Source organism: Scyliorhinus canicula, chromosome 5, assembly GCF_902713615.1.
Source record: "Scyliorhinus canicula chromosome 5, sScyCan1.1, whole genome shotgun sequence".
NCBI lineage: Eukaryota > Metazoa > Chordata > Chondrichthyes > Carcharhiniformes > Scyliorhinidae > Scyliorhinus > Scyliorhinus canicula.
The window spans coordinates 11,960,882-11,980,823 of NC_052150.1; the positions used below are offsets into that span (position 1 = coordinate 11,960,882).

At 46.7% G+C, this 19,942-nt stretch overlaps 1 protein-coding gene across 3 annotated transcripts; it reads right to left on the minus strand.

Annotated features, from left to right (window-relative positions):
- Window positions 1–284: 284 nt before the first annotated feature.
- Window positions 285–17,682, minus strand: LOC119965776 (transmembrane protein 42-like). 3 transcript variants are annotated; one of them, XM_038796593.1, is made up of 4 exons: window positions 17,466–17,682; window positions 15,552–15,695; window positions 10,792–10,974; window positions 285–1,464 (listed from the first exon to the last, which is right to left on the minus strand). In XM_038796593.1, the coding sequence occupies exons 1-3, from the start codon at window positions 17,637–17,639 to the stop codon at window positions 10,831–10,833; spliced, it is 462 nt and encodes a 153-aa protein (XP_038652521.1). In that variant the 5' UTR covers window positions 17,640–17,682; the 3' UTR covers window positions 285–1,464; window positions 10,792–10,830. The 3 variants fall into 3 exon arrangements, with proteins under 3 accessions (XP_038652521.1, XP_038652519.1, XP_038652518.1); XM_038796591.1 differs by lacking the exon at window positions 285–1,464 and adding an exon at window positions 9,056–9,766 and having other exon boundaries at window positions 17,466–17,681; XM_038796590.1 differs by lacking the exon at window positions 285–1,464 and having other exon boundaries at window positions 9,056–10,974; window positions 17,466–17,681.
- Between the last annotated feature and the right edge of the window lie 2,260 nt (window positions 17,683–19,942).

Below are 19,942 nucleotides of genomic sequence, written 5' to 3' on the forward strand. Positions count from 1 at the left end.
ACCTTTTTCAAACATACAGTGAACATCTTAACAACCATCAATTGAAATACAAACACCAAAGAACACAACACTAAGTAATCCTTAAGCTGTCATTTTAACGTCCATAAGACTTTTAAAAAAAAAAAACTTTTAACAGAAGTACATCAGGTTAAAGTCACTACTGAGAGCAGTTATTAGTTTAAAATCGCCAAAGGATCGATTTACAGTCTTTAGATTACAGAGAGAGAGACTAATACACCTTCTGGCTGTGACTGCAGCTATCCAGCTCTAAAGCAAACCCTGCAGCAAACAGCCTAAAACGAAAGTAAAAAGCTGACAGACAGCCCAGCTCCACCCACACTCTGACATCACTGATAAACACTCATTTCTTAAAGGTACATTTCTTAAAGGTACTCTCACATGACAATAAAGTTGTTACGGTTATTTGAATGAAAACAATGTACAGCGGTGTGGGAAAGAGGGTGGGTTAGCACAAAGTCAAAATACTCATTTGTAGGGCTGGTGCAGACACGATGGGCCAAATGGCCTCCTTCTGCGCCTTAACAATTCTATCATTTTGCAGCAAGTGGCCCAGGCATCTTTGAAGCAATGATGACATCAGGATAATGGACCGGATTTTGAGGTCAGCGATGAAATGACTGTGCTGACTACCAACCTGAACGAAAGTTGCCCAGGATGATCCAGTGATCAGTGTAGCTTGGATTTTCGAACCCTGGCATCTATTTCATTCTGCTCCAAATTAAGTGAATTTCTGGTGTCTAGCAAATGCCAAGCAGCCAATCACCTTGAAGAATTCTCATAGACAACAAACCAGGAAACACAAATCACTTATTATCCTCTACTTTTAACCATTATACAGCGACAAATAAAGATTGGGACATAGGATTTAAGATAGAAGTTGAACCATCCTATGCAAACTTCATAAAAAAATAAAACTTGTCATAATGGAAAAGATTTTACGTACACCCTGCAAATATATAATTTGTTTTTCAGGGCCAGAGAGGTTTTTGAAAGATAATTATGACTTAGTACAATGTTAGAAACTCAGTAACACCTTACTCAACAACATTTTCTAGGGTTTTAACGTTGGGACTCATTGCATGAAAGACGGAAGTTCATGTCAAATCAGTGATTTCTAAATACTTGCCATCTGTGAAAATGTCAACGGGACACCCTCTGGTGAAGCTTCATACCAATGACAGCAACCGCTGGTTGCATTTGACTGAGCATGTGAAAATGACAGAAGGGGGAGGTGGTGCCATAGTGGGGTTGTCACTGGACATTCAGAGCCCGGGGTGGGGTGCTTCGCTGAAATGTCAGCTTCTGCCTCATGTTTGAATCAAACCACTGACTTTGAACTCAAGCGAAAGAGTGCCGGCAGCTGAGCCAAGCTGACACACAATGCAGTCACGTGCAGGGCTTAATGCGGTGGATGCAGTTTCCCCATGGCTGGAGTGTCTAGACCTAGACAGAAAGATAGACAAGTAGCATATTATTTAAATGGATAGAGGCGGGTTGCAAAACTGCGGTGCAGAGGGATCTGGGTGTTCTGGTACAGGAGTCGGGAAAAGTTAGTGTGCGGGTACAAATTAGTGTCGTCGGAAGTTGGTTACAGTTTGGTAGGTCAGAAGACGTCTTTGTAGTCATACATAGGTTAACTGTAGCTTATTGAAATGGGAGGACGACCTGGGGATGGAGATAGGGTGGGGACTCTGGAGCGAAGCACTGCATAGGGTCAACTCCACCTACACGTGCGCAAGGCTCAGCCTGATACAACTAAAAGTGGTACATAGAGCCCACTTAACGAGAAACCGTATGAGTAGGTTCTTCCCGGAGGTGGAGGACAGATGTGAACGGTGCCAAAGAGGCCCGGTCAACCACGCCCACATGTTCTGGTCTTGCCCCAGACTTGTGGATTACTGGACAGCCTTCTTCGAGGCTATGTCCAAAGTGGTGGGGGTGAGGTTGGAGCCATGCCCGATAGTGGCGGTCTTCGGGGTTTCAGACCAGCCAGATCTATTCCTGGGGAGGAGGGCGGATGCCCTTACCTTTGCCTCCCTGATCGCCCGCCGTAGAATCCTGTTTGGCTGGCGGTCAGCAGCACCTCCCAGAGCTGCAGACTGGCTGTCCGACCTCTCGGAATCTCTCCAAATGGAGAAAATCAAATTCGCCATCCGAGGCCATATTGGGGAATGTAAAATATGTATGCCGGCTAAAGGGGGGAGGCCACAATTGTTGTTATAAAGATGCTTACCTGTAAATATACATGTTAAATTTTTGTGTTTTCTTTTTTTCTCTCTAATAATTTGTAACTTGTCATATATAAAACATGAAAACTCAATAAAAAACATTTATTTAAAAAAAACTAACTTATTGGTTCTTAACATTATTTACAAATAATTTTACAAATCTACAGTCAAGGGTACAAGACCATAAGATGTGGCAGCAGTAGTCGGCCATTCGGCTCATCGAGTCTGCTCCACGAGGGGCTGCTTCATGTCCCCTTTTAGCCCTCCTGACACTTTGCTTAAGTTCTTCCTTTCCTACTTTCTTTATATTCTTACATAGGAACATAGGAATGAGGAGCAGGAGTCGACAATTCAGCCCCTCGAGCCTGCTCCGCCATTCAATCAGATCACGGCTGATCTATTCCTGGTCTCAAATCCTCCTCTCTGCCTGTTCCCCATATTCCTTTAATCCATTTTTAAAGCAGAAATATATCTATCACCTTCTTGAAACGATTTAATGACTCAGATTCCCCTCACAGCGCTGAGAACGTGGGTTCGATCCCGGCCCTGGGTCACTGTGCAGGGTAGGTGGATTGGCCACACTAAATTGCCCCTTAATTAGAAAAAAAAAAGAATTGGTACTCTAATTTATTTTTTAAATCCAGTGTTCCCGAAACTTGCCATTCCTATCCTTCATCCTCACAGGAACATTCCGGTCCCAAATTCTCATCAACTAATGTTTGAAAGACTCCCACATGTCAGATGTTGATTTACTTTCAAACAGCCACCTAAATTCTTCAGTTCCTGCCTAATATTGTTGTAATTAGCCTTTCCCCAGTTTAGCACCTTCACCCGAGACTACTCATCCTTTTCCACAACTACCTTAAAACATACTGAATTATGGTCACTGTTCCTGAAATGCTCCCCCACGGCAACTGCCACCTGGCCAGGCTCATTCCCCAATACTAGGTCCAGTACGGGCCCTTCCCTAGTTGGATTAATTACATATTGTTTCAAAAAACCCTCCTGGAAGCTACTTACAAAGTCTGCCCCATCCAAGCCTCTAGTAGTGAGTCCCAGTCAATACAGGGGAAGTTAAAATCACCTGCCACAACTCTGTTGTTTTTTATTTCATTTTTTAAATTATAAATTTAACGTACCCAATTCATTTTTTTTCCAATTAAGAGGCAATTTAGCGTGGCCAATCCACCTACCCTGCACATCTTTTTGGGTTGTGGGGGTGAGACCCACGCAGGCACGGGGAGAATGTGCAAATTCCACACAGACAGTGACCCAGAACCGGGCTAAAACCAAGGTCCTTGGCACTGTGAGGCAGCAGTGCTAACCACTGCGCCATTGTGTCGCCCTACCCTGTTGCTTTTACATCTTTCCAAAATCTACATATCCGCTCCTCTACATATCTGCTCCTCTATCTCCCGCTGGCTGTTGCGAGGCCTGTAGTAAACCCTCAACATTGTGACCGCACCTTCCTATTCCTGAGCCCTACACATATTGCCTCGCTGCATGAGCCCTCTGTGGTGTCCTCCCCTAATACAGCTGTGATATTCTCCTTAACTAGTAATAGAACTCCCCCACCCCTTCTACATCCCCCTCTATCCTGCCTGAAGCATCTAAATCCTGGAACAATCCTGCCCCTCCCTCAACCAAGTCTCAGTAATAGCAACATCACAGTTGCACGTACTAATCCAAACTCTTAAATTCATCTCCCTTCCCTGTTATACTCCTCGCATTGAAACAAATGCACTTCAGACCACCAGTACCGTTGTGTTCAGCAACTTCTCCCTGCCTACACTTCCTCTTAGTCTTATAGAACAGTACAGCACAGAACAGGCCCTTCGGCCCTCGATGTTGTGCCGAGCTTTGTCCGAAACCAAGATCAAGCTATCCCACTCCCTGTCATTCTGGTGTGTTCCATGTGCCTATCCAATAACCGCTTGAAAGTTCCTAAAGTGTCCGACTTCATTATCACAGCAGGCAGTCCATTCCACACCCTAACCATTCTCTGAGTAAAGAACCTACCTCAGACATCCCTCCTATATCTCCCACCCTAAATCTTATAGTTATGCCCCCTTGTAACAGCTAATCCACCCGAGGAAATAGTCTCTGAACGTCCACTCTATCTATCCCCCTCATCATCTTATAAACCTCTATTAAGTCGCCTCTCATCCTCCTTCGCTCCAATGAGAAAAGCCCTAGCTCCCTCAACCTTTCCTCATAAGACCTACCCTCCAATCCAGGCAGCATCCTGATAATCTCCTTTGCACCCTTTCCAATGCTTCCACATCCTTCCTATAGTGAGGTGACCAGAACTGCACACAATACTCCAAATGTGGTCTCACCAGGGTCCTGTACAGTTGCAGCATAACCCCACGGCTCTTAAACTCAAGCCCTGTTAATAAACACTAACACACTATAAGCCTTCTTCACAGCTCTATCCACTTGAGTGGCAAACTTCAGAGATCTGTGGACATCCACATTTCTCAGAAACCTGTCGTTGACCCTGTAATGCTTTTCTACTGCTATGTAATGCATTTAAATACTCAGCAAAGGCAGAGCTAATTGTATCTTATGGCCTTAGTCTTTTGCTCTCCCTCAGCTACTTCACCTGCTGACCTCCTGCACTGGTTCCCACACCCGCTGCCACACTAATTTAAACCCTCCCGAATGTTGTTGTTTATTGCAAGGGGAATGGAATACAAAAGTAAAGATGCTTTGCTGCAGTTGTACAAGGCATTGATGAGACCACATCTGGAGTAATGTGTACAGTTTTGATCTCATTATTTAAGCAAGGATATAATGAGATTAGGAGTAGTTCAGATAAGGTTCACTGAGTTGATTCCTGGGATGAGGCGTGTGGTTATCTTACGAGGAAAAGCTGGGCAGGCTGGGCCCGTATCCACTGGAGTTTAGTAGATTGGGAACTGACCTTATTTCACCATATAAGATCCAGAGGGGACTTGATAGCACGGATGCTGATTGGATGTTTTCCTTTGTGGGAGAGATTAGAACGAGGGGGTATAGTTTAAAAATAAGGGGTCTCCCATTTAAGATGGCGATGAGAATTGTTTTCTTTGGAACTCTTTCACAATGGAGGCAGGATCATTGAATATTTTTAAGACAGATTCTTGACTGCCAAGGGGGGGGGGGGGGGGGAGACCAAAGGATATCAGAAGTTGGTTGAGGCCAGAGTCAGATCAGCCATGGTCTTATTGAATAGCAGAGAAGGTTCCAATTGTCTACTCCTGCTCCTAAACTGTATCTTCATATGAGTCAATGCCTCAGGGTAAGAGCTAGGCCATCTCGGTCTGAGGTGAGGAGAGTTTGCTTTACTCAGATGACGGTTCTTCTCTGGAATTCTGTGTCCAGGGAGCGGACTGCTTAGCTGTCGAGTAGATTCAAGACTGAGATCAACAGATTCTTGACCAATGAGAGATATGGGAATAGGGCAAGAAGGTAGAAATCCAGCCAGGGTTTTACAACATGCTGAATGTCCCTCATTCCCATGTTGTTAGGCATGGAGTGGTGATAAGTTAGAGTAATACCACAGATTGAACATTCCTTGACGGATACTTACCCACATTTGTGCTGTCTCCGGGAGACACCAAAGGTCGTCAGGAACTTCATAAAGTGGGAGGGCAAAAATAAACCAAGTGGGTGCTGCCTTCGGCCATGACTGTACATCTTACAGCTAATTTCAGAGCAACATTGGTTGAAGGCCAACAACAGTGGAAGACATTATCACTTATGCACAATCCTGTCTCTTTTTCACAAGAATTGTAGCTCGTGCCCATCACAACAGCTGAGTGCTTTTGAAATCGTGCTTTAGTTATCTGTGGGTCAGCATCCCGCAAGTTAAATTTTTTTTTTAAGTTTAGAATACGCAATGCTTTTTTTCCAATTAAGGGGCAATTTAGCATGGCCAATCCACCTGCCCTGCACATCTTTGAGTTGTGGGGGTGAGACCCACGCAGACACGGGGCGAATGTGCAAACTCCACATGGACAGTGACCCGAGGCTGGGATACAACCAGGGACCTCAGCGCCGTGGGGCAGCAATGCTAACCACGGCACCACCATGTCACCCATAGTTTATAGAAATTTAGATATGAATGTAGGAGGGTTGATCAGCAAGTTCACTGATGATACAAAAATTAGTGGGGTAGTAAATAGTGAGGAGGGTAGCCTTAGATTACAGTGGCAAATGGAATTCAATCCAGATAAGTGTGAGGTGATGCACTTTGGCAGGTCAAACAAGGCATGGGAATACTTGATAAATGGCAGGACCCTGGGAAGCACCGAGGATCAAAGGGATCTTGGTGCGCATGTATATCCATGCCTTAATGTCGCAGAGCAGGTGTATAGTGGTTAAGAAGGTATATTTGCCTTTTTTAGCTGAGGCATTTTAAGAGCAGGGAGGTTATGCTGGAACTGTAAAACGTTGGCTAGACCACAGCTAGAGTATTCTGTGCAGTTCTGGAATCCACATGGTTGCACTGGAAAGGGTGCAGAGGAGATTTACCAGGATGTTGCCTGGGCTGGAGAGTTTTAGTTCTGATGAGAGATTGGATAGACTGGGTTTATTTTTCTTGGACAGCATGGTAGCACAAGTGGATAGCACTGTGGCTTCGCAGCACTAGGGTCCCAGGTTCGATTCCCTGCTGGGTCACTGTCTGTGCAGAGTCTGCACGTTCTCCGTGTCTGTGTGGGTTTCCTCCCACAGTCCAAAGACGTACAGGTTAGGTGGATTGACCATGATAAATTGCCCTTAGTGACCAAAAAGGTTCAGAGGGGTTATTTGGCTACATGGAAAGGGTGGAAGTGAGGGCTTAAGTGGGTCGGTGCAGACTCAATGGGCCGAATGGCCTCCTTCTGCACCGTATGTTCAATGTTGGAGCAGGGGTGGGGACATGATTGAGATGTACAAAATTGTGGGGGACATAGAGTGTAGACAGGAAGAAACTTTTCCCCTTGGTGGAGGGATCAACGACCAGGGAGCATAGATACGAGGGAGGGGATGTGAGGAAAAGTTTTTTCACCCAGAGGGTGGAACTCGCTGTCTGCAGAGACCCTCATAACATTTAAGAAGTATTTAGATGTGCACTTGCAGTGCCAAGATATACAAGGCTATGGGCCAAGTGCTGGAAAATGGGATTAGAAGAGTCAGGTGCTTGTTTTTGACCAATACAGACAAGATGGGCCGAAGGGCCTTTTCTGTGATGTACACCTCTTTGGCAGATCGACCACAGCTGAACTGCAGCATTTTGCTTGGGGCAAATTTGGTCTTTCCCACCAGTTAATATTCCTGACTTTGCCCACTTCCTGAAAATTACACCATAGATTTTTATGAGCATTGGAATATTTGTTTCAAATTTTATAGATTAAAAAAAGAAACCGCTTCAACATAATTTGAGCAATTCACAGGCAAAGGATTCACAGCCCATGGAGTTAATGTCTGCCCTGTCTGCCCGTTCGGCAATGAGTGGAATTGACGGCTTGGAGAATAACTGGATGTCGTCCCAATGCCTGTTGTGCTCTGCTTGGTTCCATTATTGAGATTGACGATATTCGGAACAACATTAAGATTAATGTAATAGAAACAAATTGAACCTCAGTCCAGAGAATTCTGGTAACCTGCCAAGGCTTTTTATATAATCTTTATTGTTGTCCCAAGTAGGCTTACATTAACACTGCAATGAGGTTACTGTGAAAATCTCCTAGTCTCCACACTTACACAGAGGGAGAATTCAGAACGTCCAAATCACCTAACAAAGTCTTTCAGGGCCTTGTGGGAGGAATCCAGAGCACCCGGAAGAAACCCGTGGTATAATCAAGTGTTATAATTGGCAGCCAGAAGTGTTGTCAAAAGTTTGCCATATTTTTTGTGCACGCACTTCCTCCAATCTTTTGACGGTTAAACAAACACTGAAATGTGTCAGTAAGGTGAACGCAATTAGTCGGACACATGGTCGATCTTTCAATAAATACACAATAGCAAACACAAGATTCTACATTAGTGTTTTCTTGCTTGACTTAAAGAAAATAACTTTTAATTATCCTTCTACACTCTATCTTTTGAGTTTGATGAACATTTATACCAGCAGCTTTTAGCTTAAAACGCGTGGTTTTGACTCCACTTTTATGTCCATTTGTTTACAGCTAGAGAAAAGACTGCATGTTAAACTAGATTGTAAGGAAGTTCTTAAGAGACTGAAGTGGAGAGTTCAAGGGCTTTAACAAGGGAATTCAGAGCAGAAAGTATGATAACTAATGGTGAACAAGAGAAGGGCTTGGGCCAGTGAATATGTGAGAGGAATGGGAGCGTTTGTTTGGGATGGGTGCGGCTGTAGATAAAAGGATGGGCAAGTTCATGAACAAATTTGAATAAAAGGATGAGAATTTTTCAATGTGTTGGGGAACTCGTGTTAATGCCAGAGATGGGAAGAGAATCCATTGCAAGAGATACACTGGCTACAAAGGGAAGGCAGAAACGATGCAAAGGTAGCTAGTCTCACTAACAACAAAGGAGGGAGGCAGAAATCATATGGTCAATTATTTTAAAGTCTACACATTTGTAACTTTGTACTGAGGTGGTTAAGAGACCAGATTGGAGAGATACTAACGGTGTTACAGATCTGATTAGGAAAGTAAGAAGGATGAAAGCAGCTGATTGGATAGTTTCTAACTCGATAAAGACATTCATAAGCTCTGCATACTTGCGTTAGTAAAACTCAAAGGATTCCTAAAAAATGGACACCCAGAAATTGCTTAGTTGCAAGTTGGCACAAAAATTGCAGACTAAGATCCAACTGCATATTACCCAGAAATGTTTATTGCTGCTCTGCAAAAAAATATCAAATTATATAATCTGCCAACAAATCTGAAGAAACTGAGCAAACATATTCAATATGTATATCTGAATTGGCAGGTAATGTACTTCTGATTATTTATAATTTATTTGATCATCCCAAATCTCTGCGTGGAACAGATTCCATTGTAGTTGAATGAAGTTAGAGAACAGTGTTAAACTAAATCATGCATCACCACACTAAAACTTACTGTTCCAGTTCATCACATTTTGCTCTATGATGGAGAAGGGCGTGAGGATGATTATGATTTCAGTTGAAAATGGTGAACTTTTGAGAATTTCTAACTTGAAAATTTTTTTTGTAAAAATGTTGTACATTGAAATTTATTTGGTCAAGTTTTTAAACTGTCGCATTTCAGCGTTACTGTTATTCCATACATTAGTATCTTAAAGCCTCATCGCTGTGGAGAGGAATGCATTACATTGCTCAAGCACTGCTAAACTGTGATGTACAAAACGTGGCAATGAGGTGTGTTTTCTGGAGCAACAATTAATTAAACGAAGCCCTATATTTGTAAAACAAAATAGAAAGAAACGGATTCCTGAACACAGGATTAACAGACGCTTTCATCTTGCTGGGGTGGTGAACAAGTGAGCATTAACGGCGCCACTATGCAGGCAGGTCCACAGGTCAGCTGCCACACAACGAGGACCTGTGGAGGTGGAGAATGCATTTTTCTTTCGTGCTCTTGAAGTTTTCTTTAGATTTATTCATTAGACATTTGTTTTCCCCGAACAATCTTTTACAGCAAAATTCAAACATGGATTGAATCTAGTTTGTGTGTACGGAAGCAAACTCACTTCAAGTTACAGAAATATAATCAAAATTAGATTTCTCTAGCTATATGGAACTAGAAGCCTGAAATTTGGTTAGGATTTACATTTAACCAACTCCATATGTTGGAATGCCCTCATTATCCTACTGTATGACGGGCAAAACTCGCAGAGAAACTGCTCAAACATCATTGACTATGTTCTGTAGGAGTTCCAACACTCTTTTCCGCTTCCATGCTGTAGTATTGACAAGACCTAGGTGTAAATCTCTACTTGCACAGGCCTTAGTTTAATGTTGTCTTTATATTATTCAAAGTTTTTTTGAATTGCTGATTGTTCAGGGTTTCATGACCAGCAAACCTCTTTCAGATTTTGCTTTTGTCCTTCATTAGACAGTAGTTTCAAACATCAGAGAACTTAAATCTTAGTTGCTTCAGAAAAGAACTCAATAAACAATTAGTCTGATATGTATAGTGAGCAGGAGGAATAGCTACATACTCTGGGACACAGTTAGTCCTTCCCTGCTGTAGCTAGGAAAATGTTATCTGGAGACATCACCAGCGAGTATGACGTGAGAGATGGATGGATAGTCCCAGAATTTCACTCAACTTTTGAGGATCAAAACATTCTGCAGAATTTACCCAGGGAATTGAATAGTCCAGTAGGACAGTGGAAAGAGCAGCCTTGATGGCAGGAACTTTGGTTGATGTTCTTCAGGAAGCTCTTCCAGGTGATTGGAAAATGGGACGGTCCTGCGGGTCTCATTAGAACCTTACCTTCTCCGATTACCCCAAATGGTTTTGTTTTAGCATACGATGTGAAGTGTCCGTACCTGTAAACGGAGAAAACTAGGAGACACTTTCATTATTCTCTCAACAGTTCCAGTTCATTTATTTCCGGTTACCTCATCATTAGCCTGATGATTTCTGGATCCCCAAATAATTTATTCCTCTTTTTTGTAAGCATCACTTTGGTCCCTCATTTCTTTGACAGTATGGAGCAGCAGCAACCCGCATAAAGTCATTGTGATCCCAATCCACCATAACAGCTCATGAACTTCTGCAAAGAGAAATTTTCCAAGAAAAGCCTGAAACAAAGAAACCACATTGGAAAATATAAAGAGACTTGTTTTCTCAGGTAGGTCATTGTAAAATATTCAGCAGTGTTTTTTTAATGGAAAAACAATCTGGTTGAGTAGTAGCCAGCAAAGGCTTACAGAAATTCAACCGCTTTACCATTAAACTGAAAAATATGAACCTCTGTAAGTCCGATTAAATGAATGATTTCCTAACGTGACAATATTTACATTTATCAAATGTATTATTCATTAGGGCAGCACGGTGGCCTAGTGGTTAGCACAACCGCCTCACGGCGCTGACGTCCCAGGTTCGATCCCGGCTCTGGGTCACTGCCCGTGTGGAGTTTGCACATTCTCCCTGTGTCTGCGTGGGTTTCGCCCCCACAACCCAAAAATGTGCAGAGTAGGTGGATTGGCCATGCTAAATTACCCCTTAATTGGAAAAAATAATTGGGTAATCTAAATTTATAAATAAAAAAATAAAAAATGTATTATTCATTTACAGGATGTGGACTTTGCTGGCTAGACATGTATTTATTGCCCATCCCTAATTGCCTTCTGAAACTGCTGCAGTCCATGTGGTGGAGATAACACCCACAGTACTGTTAATGAGGGAGTTCCAGGATTGTGACCCAGCGACAGTGATGGAATGGAGATATATTTCTAAGTCACGATGGCGAGTGACTTGGAGGGGAACCTCCGGAAGGTGGCATTCTCATGTCCCTGTTGCTATTGTCCTTCTAGATGGTAGTGGTCGTGGGTTTGGAAGATGCTGCCTAAGGAGCCTTGATGAGTTCCTGCAGTGCATCTTATAGATGGTTCACACAGCTGCCACTGTTTGTCGGTGGTGGAGGGAGCGGATGTTTGTGAATAGGGTGCCAATCAAGCAGGCTTCGTCCTGGATGGCATTGAACTTCTTCAGTGTTTAAAAAAAAATAAACGTACCCAATTATTTTTTCCAATTAAGGGGCAATTTAGCGAGACCAATCCACCTAACCTGCATATCTTTCAGCGGGGGGTGTGTGTGTGTGTGTGGGGGGGGGGGGGGGGGGGGGGGGGGGGGGGGGGGGGGGGAAAGAGACCCACACGGAAACGGGGGGAATGTGCAAATTCCACAGTGACCCTAGCTTCTTCAGTGTTGTTGGAGCTGCACTCACCCAGGCAAGTGGAGAATATTCCATTACACTCCTGACTTGTGCCATGTAGGTGGTGGACAGGCTTTGGGAGGCCAGGTGGTGAGTTACTTATCACAGGTTTCCTAGCCTTTATCTGCTCGTGTAGCCACAGTATTTATATGGCTAGTCCAGTTCAGCTTCTGGTCAATGGTAATCCCCAGGATGTTGATAGTGGGAGATTCAGCAATGGTGATGCCATTGAATATCAAGGGATGACGGTTAGATTATCTCTTGCCTGAGATGGTCATTGCCTGGCACTTTGGTGGCACGGATGTTGCTTGCCACTTATCAGCCCAAGACTGGATATCGTCCAGGTCTTGGACGTAGACTGCGGCGTCACGAACGATGCTAAACATTGTGCACTCATCAGTGAGCATTCCCATTTTGGACCTTAGGATGGAAGGACGGTCAATGGCTAAGTAGCTAAAGACCTGTGACATACCCTGCAGTCATGACGTGGAGATGCCGGCGTTGGACTGGGGCGAGCACAGTAAGAAATCTTACAACACCAGGTTAAAGTCCAACATGTTTGTTTCAAACACTAGCTTTCGGAGCACTGCTCCTTCCGCAGGTGACTCCACGCAGAGATTTGGGATGATCAAATAAATTATAAATAATCAGAAGTACATTACCTGCCAATTCAGATATACACATTGAATATAAGTTTGCTCAGTTTCTTCAGATTTGTTGGCAGATGATGTAATTTGATATTTTTTTTGCAGAGCAGCAATAAACATTTCTGGGTAATGTGCAGTTGGATCTTAGTCTGCAATTTTTTGTGCCAACTTGCAACTAAGCAATTTATGGGTGTCCACTTTTAAGGAATCCTTTGAGTTTTACTAACACAAGCATGCAGAGCTTATGAATGTCTTTATCGAGTTAGAAACTATCCAATCAGATGCTTTCATCCTTCTTACTTTCCTAATCAGATCTGTAACACCGTCTGGTCTCTTAACCACCTCACCCTGCAGTAATATCCTGAAACTGAGATGATGGACCTCCAACAACCACAAACATCTTCCTTTGTGTCAGGTATGACTCCAACCATGCTGACTTGGAAGTTTGTTGCAGTTCCTTCATTGTCGTGGGGTCAAATTTCTGGTTCAAAATATACATCTTCCAAGTGTAGGAAGGACCCCGATACTAGTCCCTCGACCCCATTGCCACCAAACTGTGGACCACCCAAATTATTTTTGTTACCATGATACTGTCTGACATCGTAAATCTATCTCACGGTAGCATGGTGGTTAGCATCAATGCTTCACAGCTCCAGGGTCCCAGGTTCGATTCCTGGCTGGGTCACTGTCTGTGTGGAGTCTGCACGTCCTCCCCGTGTGTGCGTGGGTTTCCTCCGGGTGCTCCGGTTTCCTCCCACAGTCCAAAGATGTGCGGGTTAGGTGGATTGGCCATGCTAAATTGCCCGTAGTGTAAGGTTAATGGGGGGATTGTTGGGTTACGGGTATACGGGTTACGTGGGTTTAAGTAGGGTGATCATTGCTCGGCACAACATCGAGGGCCGAAGGGCCTGTTCTGTGCTGTACTGTTCTATTCTATCTATCTCCTCAGGTACTGTCCCCCCGCCACCACCAATGCCTCCTTAAACAAAAATCCTCGCCACCTCCCATTCCATGCAAATAACTGTCATATCTCCAACTTATCTTTCCTGTCCAAAGTTTGTAAACACTTTGTCCCCTTCCAATTCTGCACCGATCTTTCTTGATACCGCCTACTTGAATTGTGGCAATGAAGCCTCAGCACTGAAATGATCCTAACCAAAGACACAAATGCTGCCTTTCGACTGTGATGCACTATATTTCCTTGACCTTTCTTCAACATTTGACAGTTGACCTTGTTTTCTTCATCGTTGTTGAATGCAGTAGGACTCCCTTCACTTGGTGATACACTTACATTTACATCTCCAAACACAACCATAGCATCTCCAGAGATCCCCAAAGATTTGTCCTTGGTCCCTCCTTTTCCTCACCCACATGCTGCCTTTTGGCAATATCATCTGAAGACACGGGGCTGAACTCCATACATATGCTAACAATATGCTGACTATTTCAGAGCGGTGGTGAACAACTCGCTCCTAGAAGCCACACCATAAATCACAGCAGGCGGGCTAAACTGAGCCACTGTGGGACTTCACTGAGGTGCAAGCCCCACCCTTGGGAGCTGCCGACAATCCAATTGGCTAGCAGGTTCATAACTCCCAGCAATGCCCATTAATATGCACTTGGCCACTCGGAACAAAGAGCAATGATTCCCTGGAAATAAAGTTTAGCGTCTTAGGCAGGTTGGACCCCCCCCCCCCCCCCCCCCAGTCAGCACCCAAAGATAGAACACCCCTCCACTTTGAAGATTTTTTTAAAAACTGGACTGTCTACATCAAATGTTTTATGCTGTGAGCAGTATATTATCTGGGCCAATAGGCCTAATAACAAGCCCAATAGACCCTGAATGATCTATTTCAATATGGTTGTCGGGCTGCCAATGTTGTGTATTATTATGGGGGTGAGTGACCAGGTGATGTGGTTCTCCTCCCCTTCCTGACCTCCAAGTCTGCTGAAAACACACCAAGTGAGGGTACATAAAATGCATCCCATCTTCCTTTACCTCTTTACTGCTTTCAGATCACTCATCCGTTATTCACTCTTGGATAAACCAAAATCTCCTTCAGTTAAATGTTTCTAGAAAATCTTCAAGCTCCCCACTGAACCCCTTACCCCATACGGTCTCCTCCCCACTGAACCCCTTACCCCATACGGTCTCCTCCCCACTGAACCTCATACCCCATACCCCCACCTATCATAAAGAGCTTACTTGCAACTCTGCCTCTATCTTAACAAATCTTCTGCCAACCTTTCTGAATATCTCAGCAGATCCAGACTATTCCAATGTCTGACGACCCTCCCATCCTCCAATAATTTCAGTTGATTTAAAACTCTGCCACCCGTACCTTATTCCAAACAAGTCCTGTCCAGCCTAAACTCCTGTCTTCACCTCCCTACACTGTTTCCTGAAATCTCAAAATTCTCAATCCTCTATTAAAGTCAGTCAATCGGGGTAATCTCTCCTCTTTGAGAATCTCCCATAAAACTCATCTCTGACCCAGCTTTTGGTTACCCCTCCTAATATCTTCTTTCTTGGCTCAGGTTGCATCTATATGAAGTGCAATCCTATTTTTGATTGTACTCAAAACCAATTTTACACTTCACAAATCTAATGTTAAAATTAAGTCAAAAACACTTTGCACCTCTGCTAACCGTGTGCAAATACACTATTCTACTGCTAGAGTGTCTTGGAGGGGCCGTATGTACAGTATTCAGCCAGATTTAGGCAACTACTCTATAAAAGGGGGGAAACAACTTTACACAAAAGATGCTGTCATGGAGCAGCCACTATACTTACTGATGAGAGAAAATTGGAAGCAACGGTAGTCACAGATGCTCGTGCTGAAGAAGAATATCGTAGCGCTTTTGCAAAAAATGTCCACATCAAAGCATTAAGGAGGAATACCATTCCACCACAGCCTACCCGAAGGAGTATGTACAGCTGCAATACAGTAAAATCTCAAAAATCATTCAATACACCTTGAATTTAACAATCAGAAATAAAACCTCATGCCACCTAGCATGAGACATGTAATACTGTTATCAGGGCCTAGACAACCTATTGAATAATTTCAATTAATGCACCTGTGAGAACATGGCTACTTCCTATAGTGCAACTGATACAGTGGATGCTTTACAGAAAACTATTGAATGGTGAGCCTCCCAACGCACAAGGCAGATTAATACAGGTTTTTAGCATGGATGATACGAATTGTGGACACATCCCGTGGCAACGGTGAATTATGCTATTCGTCAAGACAACCAAACCCCAGTCTGAACATGACTATTATGTCCACACCTCAGTATTTCCAGCAAGGAGTCATTGGAGCAACAAACATCATTTGTTCCATCCAAGGCAACAACACAACCTGGGGAGTACCTATGTTAACTATGACACCAAACCAAGCCCAGACCCGGGGTCCCTCTGGAACAACAGCAGCTCGAGGAGAGTTCTTTTGGTAGAGTTTGAGAACAGGAGTCAAAAGCAATGGGTTGCCACAATGCTCAACCGCAGGAATTTGTGGCTCAACCGTGACTGGATAGGTGGACAAGTTAATGTGACAGGGTAAAGAGTGGAGGCTCCAGATTGTGAAGGACACCAGATGTTGTCAGTGTACAGGTTGGATTGGACCCAGAGGGTGAGGTGTTGGGACACAGAGCTTCCTCCACACTGATCCCCAGCCCAGCTCAGCCCAGCCCGGCCCACCCCGCCAGTCAGTTCCGGCCATTACAATCCTCCCATTCCCCACCTCCCTGTAACTCCCTCCACTCCCCCCCCCCTTTACTCACACTCTCTCCCACCCCCCCCCTTACCCACACTTTCTCCCACCCCCCCCTTACCCACACTTTCTCCCACCCCCCCTTACCCACACTTTCTCCCACCCCCCCTTACCCACACTTTCTCCCACCCCCCCTTACCCACACTTTCTCCCACCCCCCCCTTACCCACACTTTCTCCCACCCCCCTTACCACGACTTTTCTCCCACCCACCCTTACCCACACTTATCTCTCCACACCCCCCCTTACCCACACTGTTCCTCACCACCCCGCCTTACCCCACTTTCTCCCCCCCCCCACCCACACTTTCTCCCCCCCACCCACACTTTCTCTCCCATTACCCACACTTTCTCCCCCCTTTACACACTTTCTCTCCCATTACCCACTTTCTCCCCACCCCCCTCCCTTTACCCACTTTCTCCCCCCCCCTTACCCCACACTCTCTCCCCACCCCCCTCCCTTTACCCACACTTTCTCCCCCCCCCTTACCCACACTCTCTCCCACCCCCCCCCCTTTACCCACACTCTCCCCCCCTTTACCCACACTTTCTCCCACCCCCCCCTTTACCCACACTTTCTCCCACCCTTACCCACACTCTCTCCCACCCCCCCCATTACCCACACTCTTTCTCCCACCCCCCCCTTTACCCACACTTTCTCCCCCCCTTACCCACACTTTCTCCCCCCCCTTACCCATACTCTCCCCCTCCCTTTACCCACACTTTCTCCCACCCCCCCATTACCCACTCTTTCTCCCACCCCCCCTTTACCCACACTTTCTCCCACCCCCCCTTTACCCACACTTTCTCCCTCACCCCTCCACCCCCCTCCTCTCTCACCCCTCCACCCCCCCCCCCCTCTCTCTCACCCCTCCACCCCCCCCCCCCCCCCCTCTCTCTCTCTCTCACCCCTCCACCCCCCGCACTCTCTTACCCACTCGGCCTCCTCCCGGTTCACCGCCCCCAGGATGCCGCCGCCCCCCAGGGAGAGTTTGGCGGCGGCGGAGGCCAGAGCTCCGAGTGAGCCGGCGGCCAGGGCCGGAGCCAGAGCCCCCGGGGCCGGAGCCAGGTCCGGGTCAGGATTCGGGCCCCCAGCCCGCGGCCGCATCGCCCAGATTCAAACCCCAACCGCCGGCAGCAACGTCACTTCCGGGAAACACCCGGCACGCCCACAACGGATCATCACAGCCACCCAGCACCCACAGTGATCCTAGTCACCCAACACCCACAGTGATCCTAGTCACCCAGCACCCACAGTGATCCTAGTCACCCAACACCCACAGTGATCCTAGTCACCCAGCACCCACAGTGATCCTAGTCACCCAGCACCCACAGTGATCCTAGTCACCCAGCACCCACAGTGATCCTAGTCACCCAACACCCACAGTGATCCTAGTCACCCAGCACCCACAGTGATCCTAGTCACCCAGCACCCACAGTGATGCTAGTCACCCAGCACCCACAGTGATCCTAGTCACCCAACACCCACAGTGATCCTAGTCACCCAGCACCCACAGTGGTCCTAGCCACCCAGCACCCACAGTGATCCTAGTCACCCAGCACCCACAGTGATCCTAGTCACCCAGCACCCACAGCCACCCAGCACCCACAGTGATCCCAGTCACCCAGCACCCACAGTGATCCTAGTCACCCAGCACCCACAGCCACCCAGCACCCACAGTGATCCCAGTCACCCAGCACCCACAGCCACCCAGCACCCACAGTGATCCCAGTCACCCAGCACCCACAGCCACCCAGCACCCACAGTGGTCCTAGTCACCCAGCACCCACAGCCACCCAGCACCCACAGTGATCCTAGTCACCCAGCACCCACAGCCACCCAGCACCCACAGTGATCCTAGTCACTCGGCACCCACAGCCACTCGGCACCCACAGTGATCCCAGCCACTCGGCACCCACAGCCACTCGGCACCCACAGTGATCCCAGTTACTCGGCACCCACAGCCACTCGGCACCCACAGTGATCCCAGTTACTCAGCACAAAGTCACTCGGCACCCAGTGATCCCAGTCAACACCCACAGTCACTCAGCACCCACAGTAAACCCAGACACTCAGCACCCAGTGATCCCGGTCACTCAGCACCCCCCCCCCCCCCCCCCCCCCCCCCCCACCCCCCGATCACTCAGCACCCCCATCCCCGGTCACTCAGCACCCAGTGACCAGTCACTCAGCACCCAGTGACCAGTCACTCAGTGACCAGTCACTCAGCACCCAGTGACCAGTCACTCAGCACCCAGTGACCAGTCACTCAGCACCCAGTGACCAGTCACTCAGCACCCAGTGACCAGTCACTCAGCACCCAGTGACCAGTCACTCAGCACCCAGTGACCAGTCACTCAGCACCCAGTGACCAGTCACTCAGCACCCAGTGACCAGTCACTCAGCACCCAGTGACCAGTCACTCAGCACCCAGTGACCAGTCACTCAGCACCCAGTGACCAGTCACTCAGCACCCAGTGACCAGTCACTCAGCACCCAGTGACCAGTCACTCAGCACCCAGTGACCAGTCACTCAGCACCCAGTGACCAGTCACTCAGCACCCAGTGACCAGTCACTCAGCACCCAGTGACCAGTCACTCAGCACCCAGTGACCAGTCACTCAGCACCCAGTGACCAGTCACTCAGCACCCAGTGACCAGTCACTCAGCACCCAGTGACCAGTCACTCAGCACCCAGTGACCAGTCACTCAGCACCCAGTGACCAGTCACTCAGCACCCAGTGACCAGTCACTCAGCACCCAGTGACCAGTCACTCAGCACCCAGTGACCAGTCACTCAGCACCCAGTGATCAGTCACTCAGCACCCACAGTGATCAGTCACTCAGCACCCACAGTGATCAGTCACCCAGCACCCACAGTCACTCACACCACCCAATCACTCAGCACCCAGAGTCACACAAAGCAACACCTCACCCAGCGATTGCAGTCACACACAGCAACCACTCCTCACCCAGTGATCAGTCTCTCACAGCACTCCTCACCCACAGTGATCACAGTCACAGCAACACCTCCTCAGCCCACAGTGATCACATTCACTCACAGCAACACTCTTCACCCAGTGATCAGTCACTCACAGCAACAACGTCTCAGCCACAATGATCACAGTCACTCAGCACCCACAATGACTCTCAGAACCCACAGCATCACCTCATCCACAATAATCACATTCACTCACCGCAACAACACACCACCCACTGACCAACATCCCAATGCTCAAGAGGTCATCCACTGTCCATAGCCCAATATCCAACACCTCATGCACTGTCAATAGCCCAACACCTCACGCACTGTCCATAGCCCAACATTGACCACCTCATCCACTGTCAACCGTCCAAAATCATATAACAATACTCAGTCAGTAATATCAAATGTGTTCTCAACACCAGTA